The 12420-nt window shown below is 52.7% G+C and overlaps 2 protein-coding genes across 2 annotated transcripts; both read right to left on the bottom strand.

The window, feature by feature from the left end:
• Window positions 1–1967: 1967 nt before the first annotated feature.
• On the bottom strand, window positions 1968–5663 carry RPL27 (ribosomal protein L27). Its single transcript, XM_077315110.1, has 5 exons — window positions 5441–5663; window positions 4687–4769; window positions 3267–3436; window positions 2982–3092; window positions 1968–2053 (listed from the first exon to the last, which is right to left on the bottom strand). The coding sequence occupies exons 2-5, from the start codon at window positions 4765–4767 to the stop codon at window positions 2005–2007; spliced, it is 411 nt and encodes a 136-aa protein (XP_077171225.1). The 5' UTR covers window positions 4768–4769; window positions 5441–5663; the 3' UTR covers window positions 1968–2004.
• A 668-nt stretch (window positions 5664–6331) lies between these two features.
• RUNDC1 (RUN domain containing 1) lies at window positions 6332–11737 on the bottom strand. The gene is made up of 5 exons (XM_077315651.1): window positions 11320–11737; window positions 10193–10351; window positions 9893–10091; window positions 9200–9313; window positions 6332–8647 (listed from the first exon to the last, which is right to left on the bottom strand). The coding sequence occupies exons 1-5, from the start codon at window positions 11641–11643 to the stop codon at window positions 7782–7784; spliced, it is 1662 nt and encodes a 553-aa protein (XP_077171766.1). The 5' UTR covers window positions 11644–11737; the 3' UTR covers window positions 6332–7781.
• Between the last annotated feature and the right edge of the window lie 683 nt (window positions 11738–12420).

Consider the following 12420-nt stretch of genomic DNA (forward strand, 5'->3'; position numbering starts at 1 on the left):
CCTCAGACTTCACTTGCCCTCCCTCCAGTATGAAAACTTCCCCCTGAATCCAGCTTTTTTCATTTAGCCCTCTTTTGAACCATAAAAGAACCTGTCCTCTCATCCCGTGCCTGTTTATTGTGGTCTTTGTTGGGGTTCCGTGTTGAAAACCTTTCCAAAGTCCAGGCATGGAGTCTACTCTACTGGCTCCCCACTGTCTGCATGCTTGCTTACTTTCTCAAAAAAGCCCTAAAGGATGAGACAGGACTTCCCTTTGCAGAATCCATGTGGACTTCCCCTCCGCTGGCTTGTCCCTCTGTGTGCCTAACAATTCTCTATTTGATTGCATCAGAATTAAGAAACCCCCTCCCCAGAGAGATTTGTCCTCCTCTTCTACCATCATCTGCCCGTTGATGAAGTTGAAGTTTCCGTTGTCTAGCAGTGGTGTCAAACTTGTTTGTTACGGGGGCTGGATCTGACATGTTGCTTTATATGCCATACGACATCCTGTTAGGTACTGGAAATATTTCATCACCGACCATGACCCACATCCTTCCTCAATCCCCACAACAGATTTTGTACAGCACTGAGACCTGCTGCCTGACCATCAAGGTGCAGCAGCCATGGCTCTTTAAAGACCAACACATTTGCGGAGCTTTCTGTGAGCAGCACAGGTGTGGCACCCAAAGACAGGCGGCCACCTGGCCCCAACCAGGAGAACCCAGCAAGCCCTGCGAAAAAGAAATTGCCATGGTGAGCAGGCCTGGGGAGGGGGGGGGAGGATGAGGCAGCCATAGGATCCTACACCCCCTTCCATCAAAGTCCCAAATCCAGGAACCGGCTGAACCACAAGGGGAACTGTGATGCTCCTTAAACACCACAAGGCATCTTCAGGTGCTGAAGAGAGAGATTCCAGTGCGTAGCCTTGAATAACTCTTTGTCTTATAAAGGTACCACTACACTCTAAATTTACTCTCCAGAGATGCCGGCTCCAGTTTAATGGTCTTTTGCAGGCCCTTATTTCCTGCCAGCTCCACAGCATTATCCAGCCTTAAGATCCGGGGGAAGACCCTGGGGAGGGATTGCATTGCAGGAAGGGATGGGACCTCAGCAGGGGCCCTCCTGGTCCACATACAGGCTGGACCATATTTCCTCCAGTTACCTGTGACCCCTATAAGAGCCCTGGATAGAACCCCCGGGCTCTATGTTTGACACGCATGATCTAGAGTTTACTCAGATTTTCACTGACCTTTCTAGCCAGTGTTTTTATGGCTTAACACCTCAGTATCTGTTAACTGTGAAATAGCAGCTTTAAATTTTTTAAAAATAAACAAGGCCTGCCTCTTCCCTTATCCAGTTCAGATGGTCATATTGTTTGTCAGCCTTTGTGTTGTGCTTTGATAGGTGCTTAATTGTGCTAAAGTTTTATGCGTCAAAAGTTGTGGCTAGTTGTAGCTTGCCTGTGATGTTGTAAATGTCTCTGAGCAAGAATGACGTAGAAAATATAAGCAAATAAAGCTGGCAGGATGGCAGTTTCTTTATTAAGGAAAAATGCCAAAGTCTACCTCACAACTCTTTATTTCTCAAGTCTCTGCCAGTCCTTAATTCTTGAAATATAAACTGATGAGATTGTAGAGCACAAGGAAGCCACAATAACCAAGAGACAAACTTTTCACAACAATATTAAGGGAATTGTGGTGGAGTCAAGGGGCAATCCATCTGAGTTTTTGAAGACAGGGCAGAATATAAATCCCAAAATAAATAAATAAAAATACACAGCATGCCCCTAACAAAGGAACAGGCTTGGTCATTAGCCAAAGATTCAGACCATTCCCCGAACAAAGGACATCCACTCCCATACGTGCCCTCCTAAAAATACCTCTCCTGGGCAGGACAAGGTTTTCGGCTGTAGAATCTCCTGTGTTCTCTTCACTCACCCATTCACTCAAAGGAATCCAGGAGAGAAAATGTGCAATCCTCAAAAGGGGTTTGTCAAAAGCTTTTATTGTTGCAACTGCATGCAATTTAGAATCTGAGCTTCTGGAAAAACCATTTGTTCTTGCCCGTCTTATACCTGTAAGGAAGAGAATGCAGCCTGTTCAAGGACCACGTGTGCAAACACCAGCCCAGCAGCCTAGGCCTGACCTACTAGAAGAGGAACCATCTAAAAACTGCAGCATTCCCAGGGAAGAAGCCATCGCTGGGTTTTTGAATGTCGGCATCTGACCCAAAACAAAATGGGAACTTTGGGTTGCTTCTTTTCAGATGGCTGACAAAGCTGAGCTCCTTTATGGAAAGAGTATCACACAAGTCCTTGTGTGACTTGGCAACCTTCCCCTGTAATGGAGCAGTGCATGAACCCCTCCCCTCTCTTTAGGAACTGAAACAAAACCATATCTTGGCCAAACCAGACTGCCAGTTTCCCCCCATCTCTCCAAAACAGAAAGTGCTTCAAGAACAGCTCAAGATTAGGAAGAGAAGAGCTGTTTTTTTTTCTATCTCAGCTTTTGCTACCCAAAGGAGTCTCAGCGCAGCTTACAAATGTCTTTCCCTTCCTCTCCCCACAACAAATCCCCCTCTGAGGTAGGTGAGGAAAGGTCACCCAGCCAGCTGCATGTGGAGGAGTGGGGAAGCAAACCCAGGTTTCCAAATGAGAGGTCACCGCTCTTAACTACGACACCAGGGTGATTGAGAAGAGCTTCTTCTTTTCCCCCCAATACCCTGCTTTTCACTGCCCAGAGGAGTTCCAAAGTGGCTTATAATCACTTCCACTTCCTCTCCCCACAACAAACACCTGGGAGGTAGGTGGGGCTGAGAGTGCTCAGAGAACTGCTCTGGAAGAACAGAGAACTGTGAGTCACCCCCAGCTGGCTGCATGTGGAGGAGTGGGGAATCAAACCTGGTTCCTCCAGATTAGAGGCCGCCACTCTCGACCATTATCCCACGCTGGCTCTACACCCTGGTACTCCACCACAGTAGCCAATATCTTGCCCGAGACTCACCTTTCTTCAAATTTCACTTTAGCTTCTCGCCGTGCTTTGCGTTTCAGTGCTGGGTCCCTAAAGACATCCTTGTTGACCACAGTTTTGTCCAGGGGAATATCAACAGAATACCTGCCCAGGGACACAAGGGAGGCAGCGCCAGTTACACCCCTGGGTGTGCCTGTGCCCTGTGGGCCTGGCCACCACACAGCAGCAGCTCGAAAGAAAGGAGGAGCTTGTGAAGACGCTCTCCTCCCCCTCGGAAACAGAGGCCCCTCTCGGCTGTCTCTTGTTCCTCGGACTCACCTGGTGGGCATCAAATGGTTGTAGTTGTAGACTTTCACAAAGGACTTGATCTTGGACCGTTTGGCAATCTTCTTCTTGCCCATACTGGCCGTCACTTTGCGTGGGTAGCGGTCAATTCCTGCCACCAGAGCGTGGCTGTAGGGCCGGTCGGATGTGCCATCGTCAATGTTCTGCAAGGAGAAGGTTTTGTATAGGGGCTGCAATGCCTTGAAATGGGGCCCAGGAGAAAGCACTGGCATTCCTGGCTCTCAGTGCTGTCTTTAATTTGTTTTAGTACAGGCCCCTCAACTGCAACAGTTACTCAATAGTCAAGTCAGAAACACCAACCAAACCAGCCTTTTTAAAAACAAGCAAGCAAACAAAGCCATCTTCCTAGCTGCTTGGGAGCCTCGTGCTTTTTGTGAAGGCAAAGCTCCATGTGCGTGACTTGGTATGTTTAATCGAGATGAGAGAAGGTGCATCAAATGAAGACAGAGGAGATACGGTAACCCCTCTAACCTTCGTCATGTCCTGAAAGACCGATAATTTAACTAATATGTGTTAATTTAAAGCATTTAAATAGTTTATCTATAGAAGTTTATTACTTGCATATTTTGTCTTGTTACCTGCCCTGAACCAGTTGGAAAGGGCAGGCTATAAGAATAAAGTTGCAATTATTATTTTTGCCAAACCATTAATATTTTGCTGCAATAAGCCTGTAAACCTGAAAAGAAAACCAATAAAAGATGCACCAATAGCCTCATGCAAACCACCATCAGAGAACAAAGTTTGAGTCCAGGGCCACCTTTAAGACCAACTAAACTTTATTCAAGGTGTAAGCTTTTGTGTGCACAGTGCACTTTGTCAGATAATGGAACAGGAGTTACAAGGCCACATATAAAAGAAGAGCTGTTTTTTCATACCCCGCTTTTCACTACTCAGGAGTCCCAAAATGGCTCCCAAACACCTTTCCTTTCCCCACAACAGACACCAGGTGAGGTAGGCAGGGCTGAGAGGGCTCTAAGAGAACTGTGACTGGCCCAAAGAAGCCCAGCTGACTACATATGGTGGAAGAGTGGGGAACCAAACCACGGCCCTCCAGATTGAAATCCACTGCTCTTTAACCACTCCATCCTTCTGGCTACCCAGCAGAGAACGGGTAATGTTTACCAAATTCAAGAGACTGGCAGAAGCTAAGTTTGTCATGTTGACACACTCACTGGTCATGTAACTGACATGTCAACCTGTCAGAAGAAGAGGGCATGAACACAAAAGCTATCCCCCCCACCCCTCCCCGAATCTACCTTCAGAGGTCTGGACGCAGTTAGAGTCTAGTCCAGATTGGGGACCAGCAAGAATTGCACGGCATCAGCTCCCCAGAGGTTCTGATGCCTGAACAACCAGCCCCAACCGTCCCCCGCTCACCTGGTCCCCCGCTCACCTTGACGATTACGGCTTTCCGGCCTGAATAACGTCCGGCCAGGACAAGGACCACTTTCCCGGGTTTCATAAACTTGCCCATCTCTGAGGAGGAAGAGAGGGAGGGAAATGCAAGTGAGAAGAGGAGATACGATGCAAGAGGCTGCTTTAGGGAAGGCAACACCCCCGAATCTCCAGGTGATGCCCACCCCCACCCCCTAGGGATGCCATCCTCCAGGTGGAGCCTGGAGACCCTCCTGGAATTGGGTCTCATCTCCAGCCTCCAGAGATGAGCTCCCCTGGAGCAAAGGGATGCTCTCTGGCATTGCGCCCCACTGCGGCCCCTGCCCCCAGGCTCCACCCCCCAATTTCCAGGAGTTTCCCAGCCCTACCCCCACCCCCGAGGGATGCCAGCCTCCTGGCGGGGCCTGGGGATTGCAGATCAGCTCCCCTGGCGAAAAGGGCCGCTTGGGAGGGGGGATTCTAGAGCACTGCCCCCAATCTCCAGGCGTTTCCCCCGCCTGGAGCTGGCAGCCCTACCCCTTCTCCCGCCGGTGCCCGGGGGAGACCTGGCAACCCAACGCGCCCTCCCCACCGAAGAGGGCCGGCCGGGGCCACGGGCGCCTAGCGAGGCCAGGAAGAGGGCCGCCCCCCCTTTCTCCCCGGGCCCCCTCGCCGCCCTCCCGCGGAGCCCCGCCCCCTCCCACCGACCCGGGCAGACCCCCCCCGGAGCGGATGGCGGCGGATTGCCCCGGCACCCCCCGCCCCCACCTTACCGGTAACGCAGCAGCGATGGCGCCCAGGCCGGAAGAGGAAAAGGAAACTCCTTCCGCCGGCGATTCCGACAGCGCAGACAAGGACTCTGCGCACGCGCCCTGGCAGAACGCGAACGCAAGAACCCTGGGGAAGGCAGGACGCATGCGCACATTGGGCCGTGGGCGCTTGCTACGGAACGGGTGAAATTGACATGCGCTCCGCCTCGGCCGCCCGCTGCAGGCACTTCCGGCCTAACCGGAAACTGGCTGCACGGGCGGAGTCGAGCTCCTTCAAGGCATTGCGAGTTCGATCCTGGCTGGGGTTGCGATGGATACAAAGTCCGAAGCCAACGAAGATGTATTCTGGCCAGGAGCTTTGGCACGCCAGCCCCACCTTCAAGGACTGCGCATTTGGAGGCCATTGGAAGAAGTGTGCATGCACAAGACAGCTCACACCTTGAAGCGCCCTGAGCCTTGGGGGAGGGCAGAATGCAAATGTAATAAACAAAGTAAAGGTGCCCCAGGACTCAAACTTGGTTCTGCTACTGAAGACCACCACAGCCACCTGCCCAAAGGAGCGATTCTATCTAGTGGAATTGGGGAAAACCCTGCCCATGCACACACCCATTGAGCGCATTCTGTGTTTTTCTTGGCATTTTCAACTTGTGATAGTTTGTATGGTCACTGTAATGCTTTTGTTTTTAATGTATCATCTGCTCTGCACCCAAGAGAGCAAGTGACTACATTCACTGAAAGCAGTCCCACCTCAGCTGTGAACTCAGCCAAGGAAATAAAATTCTAGACAGAGTTTTGCTAGCCAATTGCAATACCCCATAGGGGTATTGGTCTGTTAAGTTAATTGCATCTTGAGAGAAGGTTCATACTCAGGACAAAAGACAGTACAAAGAAAGCTCATTTCTCTAGCAGAAAAGAAAATAATTTATTCTCAGCAACATACACAAGTTTGAACGGACATGTTTCCCCCTTTGCACTGAAATGGCATGAGAACAATCAAAATGCTTTTAAAACTGAAGACCCCTCAGGGAACAGGGCCCAGGTTCCTGAGGGTAATGAATAGATTAATACAAGGCCACAGCAGGACAGCTCCTATATTAAGCAGAGAGGCTTGAGAAAGACCTGACACGGAAATCCCACAAAACAACTTATTTGCAGAGACACAGAATTCACAAGAACGTGGGCATGGCCCTGGAGCTCCTTTGCACAGTGTTCAAGCTGGGTGCTCTGAGGAAGGTACGGAGAGGGCACAGTTTGGTCTTGCCTTTTCATGGGCCGCAGAGAAACCTTGGAGGGTAGAAGTACCATATCTGAAGCATAACTGTCCTAACTTGTACAACGCAAGCAGGGCACTAGCCTAATTTCAAAGGGGCTCAGACGAATTTTGGCCTCAGAACCTTTCAATGTATGCTTCAGTCTACTACATGCTTACAGAGGAAACATGCAGTGTTTGGGAGTCTGACTTAAAATAAAATAGTAACGTCTCCCTATCTGGTCCCCAGACAATGGACTCAAAAGGCAGTCCTGCCGAACTTAACTATTTCCACAGCAGATGACATACAGAGGAACGCAAGATATACCCTGGCTTCTGGTCCAACATCACACCACCATTACCAATACGAAAGGCCTGCAAAGGGGCTGTTTGGGAGGTAGTAGTTATGACAGATCTTATTCAAATATCTTTTCTTCACCAGGAACAAAGCTGGAACCTCCACCCACCTCTCCCTCACAGACCTGCATGCTTGTCTCGCAGGATCCCGGTGTTCACCCTTTGTGTGCAGTTAAGGGAATCCCCTTCTCTTCTTTACCTATGTTTCTCACAGCACCTGACCCTCCCCCTCTCCACTGCACTGTGATGCCCACTAAGCCCCATCCTGCCACCTAATTCTTTGCCAATCTTTGAGCATGAGGCTCAAGCACACGGCTTGAAACCAGGAGCTAGTCTGGGAAGGCTCCAACCCACTCACAGGCCCTGCACAGTGAGAGTCTGATCGTTCAAGGCTGTTTGTGTGGAAAATGAAGTACTAATGCAGGCCTGCTTCCAATGTTGCAGGAGGAAGCTGCCCTTCCTCAGGAAGATGTATCTTTGGGCCAACTCCATGAGGTCGAGGGCAGAAAGAGCTTCCTTGGGGCTGTTCTTAAAACACCACAGGTCTATGACTCAGCCTGACTGGCCCTGCAGGGGGCCATCCTCTCCTACCCAGCACAGGGGCAGCTCCTTGCAACAGTTCCCAGCTGGTTACAAGAGACATGAACGCAATGGAGAACCCTGCTGTTAATGCACAAGAGGGCGGAGAGGGGGCGAGAAGTGCTACCCCAGCCCAGACAGAGGCGGGCCTTCAGACGCTCAGAAGGCATCTTTGATGTTCTTCAGCTGCCGCACGGCCAGGTCCACGGGGAGGCTGAAGCGCAGGCTGCTGAGGCGGCTCAGGAGGTTGAGGGCTCCTTCGAAGCCCGTCTGGGCCATGTAGCTCCAGGGCTGGTAGTGGGCCTGGATCAGGGCCCCGGACTTGCAGAGGAGGTTGAGCCAGGAGACCAGGCGCTGCTCGTTGAGCGCCAGGCACACCAGGGCCTTCAGCTCCGAATCCGCGCTGCGTTTGAACGGGTCGTGTTCTGACAGGACCGTGTGGATGGCTGACAGGAGGCTCTGCTTCGGGGTGATGGCCCCCCCACCCATCACGGGGAGGGCAAAGGACTGGGAGAGTTTGCGAGCAGGGGACTCCACGAAGGCACGGCCGTTCTTGGACTGGTAATACTTCACAAAGAGCTCCCAGGGATGCATGGGCTGCGGGGAGGAGTTCAGCACCGGCAGGAGGCAGGCAATCGGGGCCAGGACGAGGCTCATCCCGGGAGAGGGGACGTAGAGGCCGTGGGCCAGCAGGTCACGCACCGCGAGCGTCAGCTCCTTGCGCACAGCGAGCGTCAGCTCGTCCCACTTGCCCACGTTCTGTGAGCCCGAGTAGTTGATGACGTGCTCTGGGTCTCCTAGCTGGGCCTTCTGGGCCAGCTGCCTCACCCGGGCCACAGCCGCCTCCAGCCTCTTCACTAAAGGGGCATATTCCATATCCACCGGGTGCTTCTGCCAGAGGTGGCGAGGGATCTGCCCAGCCGCACAGCCAAACTGGCTCACCGCAAAGATCTGCAGCACGGCAAGCATGCGTCGCATGAGATGCAGCCCAGTCTCTCGCATCCTCTGAGCATCCTCAGGGCTCACTGCGTAACGAGAGAGAGAAAAATAGAACATCCCTCACTTAAACAAGTCTGTCTGTGATCAGTCTGTAAAGGAATACATATTCTGGGATGGGCCAACTGGCACAGGATGCCCCTAAGACGAGGCACCCGTGTTCGGAACGTGGGACTTCCTTCTAGATCTATTTATAACAAGATTACTTATGTTAACATTAAAATTAATTCAAAAATTACTTCCTTTAGTCCCTGAAACTACAAATAACCTGCTCATTCCCCCCCCCCCCTCTTTCATGCAAGAAGTCTCGGAGGCAGGGGAGCCCAAACTGTGACTCTCCAGTTGGACTGCAAATCCCACCCTCAACAGCAGCAGCTGATGCCAACCCTATTTGCAGCCAAGGTCAAGATGGGGAAGACACAAAGTGCTTCATGGTTCTGATGCTGAAGAATTTTGTGTCACCCATAAGCCTGATGCTGGCGATTAGAAGAATTGACCTTCAAAGCCGCAGAACCAGAATGAGCCCACAATCCCCCAACTGCTGGAAGGAAAGAAGGAGAGAGCCCCACCCCGCCATTCACCTTTGTTGTTCCTGTGCGGCTCCCGAGGGTTGGGCTTGCAGGTGTCTCTTCCACACTTCCCAACAGAACACTCGCAAGGCCCACCGGCTGGCTGGCCCGGGCTGCTGCCTTCCTCTGCAAAGACAAAACAAGGAGGAGTCACAAAATGAAGGGAAATTCTAGCAAAGACACACCCAATTAAAGCTGTACAAGGACACCCTTCCAACGGGGTCAAAAAAATGGTGCTAGGTATAGACAGGCATTGCCAATATGCTGTTCTCTGGCTTCAGAGCACTTCCATGTTCAGAGTGGCAATAACTTTATAAAAGAAATCCTGAAGCATCAGTGGCTGGTCTGAGCTGCTGGCCCAAGGTTTGACTGGGCCATGCAGACTGGAGCCCAGTGGAGCAGCACTGAGCATCTGATGTCACACTCGACTCTGGAGATGGGCCTCTGAAGCGCAGTGAAAATGTAGAACTTTCCCAGGCATGGTGCCTCGCTCTGATCTGATTGGCTTGTCAAAGGGGAACCTTGCAATGGTGACAGAATCTGCAAAGGCTGGGGGGGGGGCTTTCTGGAAGAGGACAGAAAGCTCAGAAAGCAAGAGCTAAAGTCTTAATGCATGGTGTCCCCTACATCCTCCAAATGCCCGCTCTCCAGGGCCTACTCCTCAAGGCACTGCTGTCAACATGCAGAAGACCTGCCTCTACGGACCTTGGATGAAACCGATGAACATCTCGAGGTCCCGGATTTGTGTTTTCAGCTGCTCTACGAGCTGCTCTTTCACACGTGCTGGGTTGACAATCTGTGCCACAGCAACATCCACCTGCTGGCGCAGCTCTTCTGGGGACAGCGAGGCAATGTCCTCGCTCAAGTTCATGTCCAATTTCTTGATCAGCTCCTCTATGATCACCTGCAAGCCACACAGGAAAACAAGCCATGACTGTTATTCCCACCCTAAAGGCACATCCACAAGCGAGGCAGGAGGCCTGGCTGAGCAGCTCTGAGCCTCACCTGCTGCCTCTCCAGGACCATGGCCTGGGGCAATGCATCGTAGCTGCCCTCCTGGTAGGCAAATGTCTCCAGATCATCAAGCTGGGCCTTCAGCTCCAAGATGAGCTCTCGCTGCTTCTCCTTCCGAGCTTCTAGTTGTTCCTGCTTCCCATGCTCACTCTGGGGGGAGGGACAGACATATCACTCTTCAGGAAGCAAAAGCAAGACTTCAATGGACATTTTTATTAATTTCATCAGGTTGTATGCTGTAGATCAAGCCCTGAAACATTCTTCAGGCTTCGAGAAATCCCAGAAGTGGTGCAATCATGCAGAATATTGTTGGGAAGCACAGCTTTGTACATGTCCATCCAGGGCCCCTCCCCTTCCCGCCCCCAGGATCATCATTGGCCATTGAAGGGGGAAGGCGGGTTGATGTGACCATATATAGTCATGCCATCTGATAAATTTAAAAAATATATTTCAAAATTTAACTCCCACCATTTGGGAAACCCTTCCAGGAACATCAAGAAACCCCAGAGTTTCACGGAACATGAGAACCCTAACCTAGGAGAACAAAGTTTGAGTCCAGGGAAACCTTTAAGACCAACAAAATTTAATTCTGGACACAAGTTTTGTGAGCACAAAGTCTGAAACATTTATACCTGAATCAAACTTGGTTTGTCTTAAAGGTGCCCCTGAACTCAAATTCAGTCTAACACGGTGACCCACCTGAACCTCTGAAGGAGAGCTGGAAGGCAGCCTCAGATGAAGGCCTTACTCTGCTTGTTCTCCCTCCAAAACAACTGGTTGGTGGCTGTGTGAAATGACCCAGCAGGGCTTTTTGGATGTTCTTAACGGCCCTGTGCTATTACAGATACAAGGGCAGCTCTTCAAAATGCCCTTTGGAGTCCTTGAGGTGGGATAACCCTGCAAGATCTAATAGAGCTCTCCAGATGAGGGCCTTTTGTGATTATTTATCTATCGCCTGGCCTGGCCTGTGTGTGTCGTGTAGCCAGGGGACCCGGGGACTGTCCGGCAGCCGGGCAAGGGGCCTTGCGAGGTGGTCTGCGACTGCCCGCCCTGCCCGCGCCGTGGCTTCCGGGGCGAATGAGGCTTCCCACTTCCTGCGGGGGTCCCGGCTGTCTCACCTGGCGGTCCTCGCCCTGCTCCGGGGCGGGCGCGGCGAGGCCTATTGCGAGGGCGGAGCCGGGGCAGCCGCGGAAGGCGAACTCCTCGAGCTCCCGCAGGAGCCGCTGCTGCTGGGCCGGGCCTGCGCGCGCCACTTGCCGGAGGCGGAACTGGACCTGGGCGAAGTGCGAGGCCAGCGCCAGGAGGGCCGCGTGGAGGCGACGCCGCTCCGCCCGCAGCGCCCGCGGGGACCCCGGCTCGTCCCCCTCGCCCGCCGCCTCCGCCTCCGCCTCGGCCTCCGCCACCGCCCCCACCGGCGCCCACCGCTCGCCCGGCGCCTCCATCGCACGCCGGAAGCGCACCCGCGTCACTTCCGGCCCGGTCCGGAGGGCGGCCCGCCGGAAACAAGCGCAGGGCGGAACGCGCGGACCCGTCGGGGATTGGGCCGCCCTGCGGAGCCCCTGATTGGCCCGCGCCCACGAAGGCGGGCGGGGCGTTCTTCCAGCGGGCCAATAGGAGGCCTCGCCGGGCGGCGGCGGCGGCCGCTGCTTTACTTATTCCGTTTATTTCTTGTTATTCTAGCCAAGAAGCGATCCTCGTCCTGCTGCCCAACTGAGGACGCCTGAGCGATGCCAATTGGCTGCTCATTGGCCCCCGGTTTGCTCTGCAGGACCAGAAGGAGGAAAGATGCCAGTGGGTCGCCGTGTTGGTCTGAAGCAGCACAATAAAACCAGAGTCCACCAAGGGCGCCTTTAAGACCCACAAAGATTCATTCAAGGCGGGAGCCTTCGAGGGCAAGCCCTCTTCCCCAGACTAAGAACCTGCCATCATGGGCTTGCATTTGAAAGCTCATACCTTGAATAAATCTTTGTTGGTCTTAAAGGTGCCACTGGACTCAGAAGAAGGAAAACATTGCCAGCCACGGAGTCCAGAGGCACCGTTCATTCATTTCTATTTATTATTTTTATACTTTTAGACCGATACACTTTCGTGGAAGCCATGAGCTTTGGTGTGCTTGGTCAGGTTGTCCAAGGGCGCATGCACACGCAAGCTCATGCTGGAAGGAAGCTCGCTGGGTCTCAGAAAGGGGCCTGCCCGGACTCACACCTTGCTGGGTCCTG

The sequence above is a fragment of the Paroedura picta genome, chromosome 16 (genome assembly GCF_049243985.1).
Source record: "Paroedura picta isolate Pp20150507F chromosome 16, Ppicta_v3.0, whole genome shotgun sequence".
Classification (NCBI taxonomy): Eukaryota; Metazoa; Chordata; class Lepidosauria; order Squamata; family Gekkonidae; genus Paroedura; species Paroedura picta.